Source organism: Octopus bimaculoides, chromosome 1 (assembly GCF_046866305.1).
Source record: "Octopus bimaculoides isolate indiv1 chromosome 1, ASM4686630v1, whole genome shotgun sequence".
In the NCBI taxonomy this organism is placed as follows: Eukaryota; Metazoa; Mollusca; class Cephalopoda; order Octopoda; family Octopodidae; genus Octopus; species Octopus bimaculoides.
This window is the reverse complement of record NC_142928.1, coordinates 118686193-118688692: the sequence shown is the minus strand read 5'-3', so window position 1 is coordinate 118688692 and position 2500 is coordinate 118686193. Positions and strand designations below refer to the sequence as shown.

General features: G+C 37.4%; 1 protein-coding gene across 3 annotated transcripts in view; it reads left to right on the top strand.

Moving 5' to 3' along the window:
* The window catches only part of LOC106879743 (LIM/homeobox protein Lhx9), a 126190-nt gene that overhangs the window by 122487 nt on the left and 1203 nt on the right, over positions 1–2500 (top strand). For all 3 annotated transcript variants that reach the window (XM_014929463.3, XM_014929531.3, XM_089356864.1), the window contains one exon: positions 1767–1975. In XM_014929463.3, coding sequence (XP_014784949.1) covers positions 1767–1975 — 209 coding nt within the window. The remainder of the gene's footprint in view (positions 1–1766; positions 1976–2500) is intronic.

Genomic DNA, 2500 nt, shown 5'->3' with positions numbered 1-2500 from the left:
CTGGGTTCTCCTGCTTGTGTGGAAAGGTACAGGGTCCTGTTGCCAGACATAGGGTCTTCCAGCAGCTACCTTCTTGGCCCAGGGCAGCGCTACCTCCTTGATGTAGGCCTCCGTGTCTAGTCTGAGGCTATATGGGAAGATGAATGGAGGCATAACGTCGCCATCAATAGTGCTCACTTCAAACTTCATGATGTTGACTGGATGTTTGAATTTTATCACTCTCAGTACATGTTCCCAGATTGCACTGTCCTCAGATTGACACCCAAACAATCTGAAATGTTCGTATTGGAGATTCCGGCTCGAATTCCAAGCAGTATAACATGTCGTTTCCAAATTTCTGGCAGAGTGAATTACGTCATGTTGCTGTTTTTCTCTCAGTTGATGCCCAACTGAGCCTACTATGCTGTGTAGTCGACAAAATCAAAAACAAACAATGTGCATGCGCGACATAGAAAATATAAAATGGCGGCAATTTACCCATCGTACCCTGTATATATATAGTTTATTATTTGTATTGAGCACTGATTCTCACATTTCTAAATACAAAAGCTCACAGACACTGACATACACATATTAACAACATATATTTCTTCAATGTACGCAATATACGGTTACTTTAGATTTACCAGATCAATTTCATAAAAAGTAGCAAAATTGTATGGGAATGAAGCTGAAAATAAAAAAAAATATATTTGCTAATAAATTATAAATAGGCGCAGGCGTCGCTGTGTGATAAGATGCTTGCTTCCCAGCCACATGTTTCCAGGTTCAGTCCCACTGCGTGGCACCTTGGGCAACTGTCTTCTTCTATATCCTTGGTTCGACCAGAGCCTTCTGAGTAGATTTGGTAGATGGAAATTGAAAGAAGCCCGTCGTATATATACATGTGTGTGTGTGTGTGTGTGTGTGTGTGTGTGTGTGTGTGTGTGTGTGTGTGTGTGTGTGCGTGCGTGTGTGCGTGTATCTATGCATGTGTCTTTGTGTGTGTGTGTGTGTGCGTGTGTGCGTGTATCTATGCATGTGTCTTTTTGTGTCTGCGTTTGTACCCACACCACCGCTTTACGACTGGTGTTGGTGTATTTGTGTCTCCGTTATAAAGCGGTTCAGCAAAAGCGACCGATGGAATAAGTATCAGGCTTAAAAAATAAATATTGGCTCGTTTCATTCGACTAAGGATTCAAGGCGGTGCCCCAGCACATCTGAAGTCTAATGACTGAATGAATTAAAGAATAAAAGAAAAGAAAAGAATATATATATATATATATATATATATATATATATATATATATATATATATATATATATATATAAGGCTTGCGTTCTAATTTACCTAGTTGACAATTTAATATAGTATACGATAAGATTCCAATGACCTTTGAAACTTTAAATTTTAATATAGTAAATTTGCGTGAATTAAAAATAAAATAATGATCTACAGTCCCGGTAACTGGAAAAGCAAATTAACCAGGCATCCACTGTCGACTGAGTGAAGAAAATAAGCATCACACAAGACAGGTATCAAGGATTCACACATTACAATTAAATACGATGCAAGATTTAAAGGGATGTTTGAATTAACGTAGAAATTAGCTTATACAGAATTAGTCATATTAGCAAATGTCTGACGTTCATAGGATTGGTTTTACATCAAGGAATATGATAGCGAAGGTATTTCTATTGTCTTGAATGTAGATGCGCATTCACACATCATCGTTAATTTTCTAATTTTGATATTTCAATATACCTATTTCTGTTCTCCTACCTAGGACTTGGTCACGATGGACTCGATCGATCCACAGACCATCTGGATAGAGACACATACCAGAATGCACCGCGGCAAAAACGGATGAGAACTTCGTTCAAGCATCACCAGCTGAGAGCTCTTAAGTCATATTTTGCAGTCAACCATAATCCAGATGCAAAGGATTTAAAGCATCTGGCACAGAAAACAAATCTTACAAAACGTGTTTTACAGGTAAGGCATTAATATTGAAATTTATCTTTTATTTTAATTCAAATCAACTTTTAAAAAACAATGAATTGTCCTATTCTATAAACTGAAGCCCCCATCAAACATTCTTTCAAATTGCATACGTTTTATCGATGAACCGACGCTTTGAACGATAATATATAATGCCAGTATATATTTGATAGCAATTTCTTAAATAATCATAAAGGCGAAAATTTGTTGTGATGGGGACAGTCAGCTATATGGACCTAGTACTTTACTTTATCGACTTTAGAAGGATGACATGTAAAGATGACCATGGCATATTTGAAATTAGAATATTAAGGGTCGGAACAAAAACTGCAAGGCATTTTGTCCGACGTTCTAACAACTGTGTCAATGTATACCTTGATATCGCATATTTAATAGTAGTCTCAAATTTTGGCACATGGTCATAAATTTTGGAAGGAGTTAGTCGATTACGTCGACCTCAGAGTTACTGGTACTGATTTTATCGACCTGAAATGATGAAAGGCAAAATCGACCTCGGCG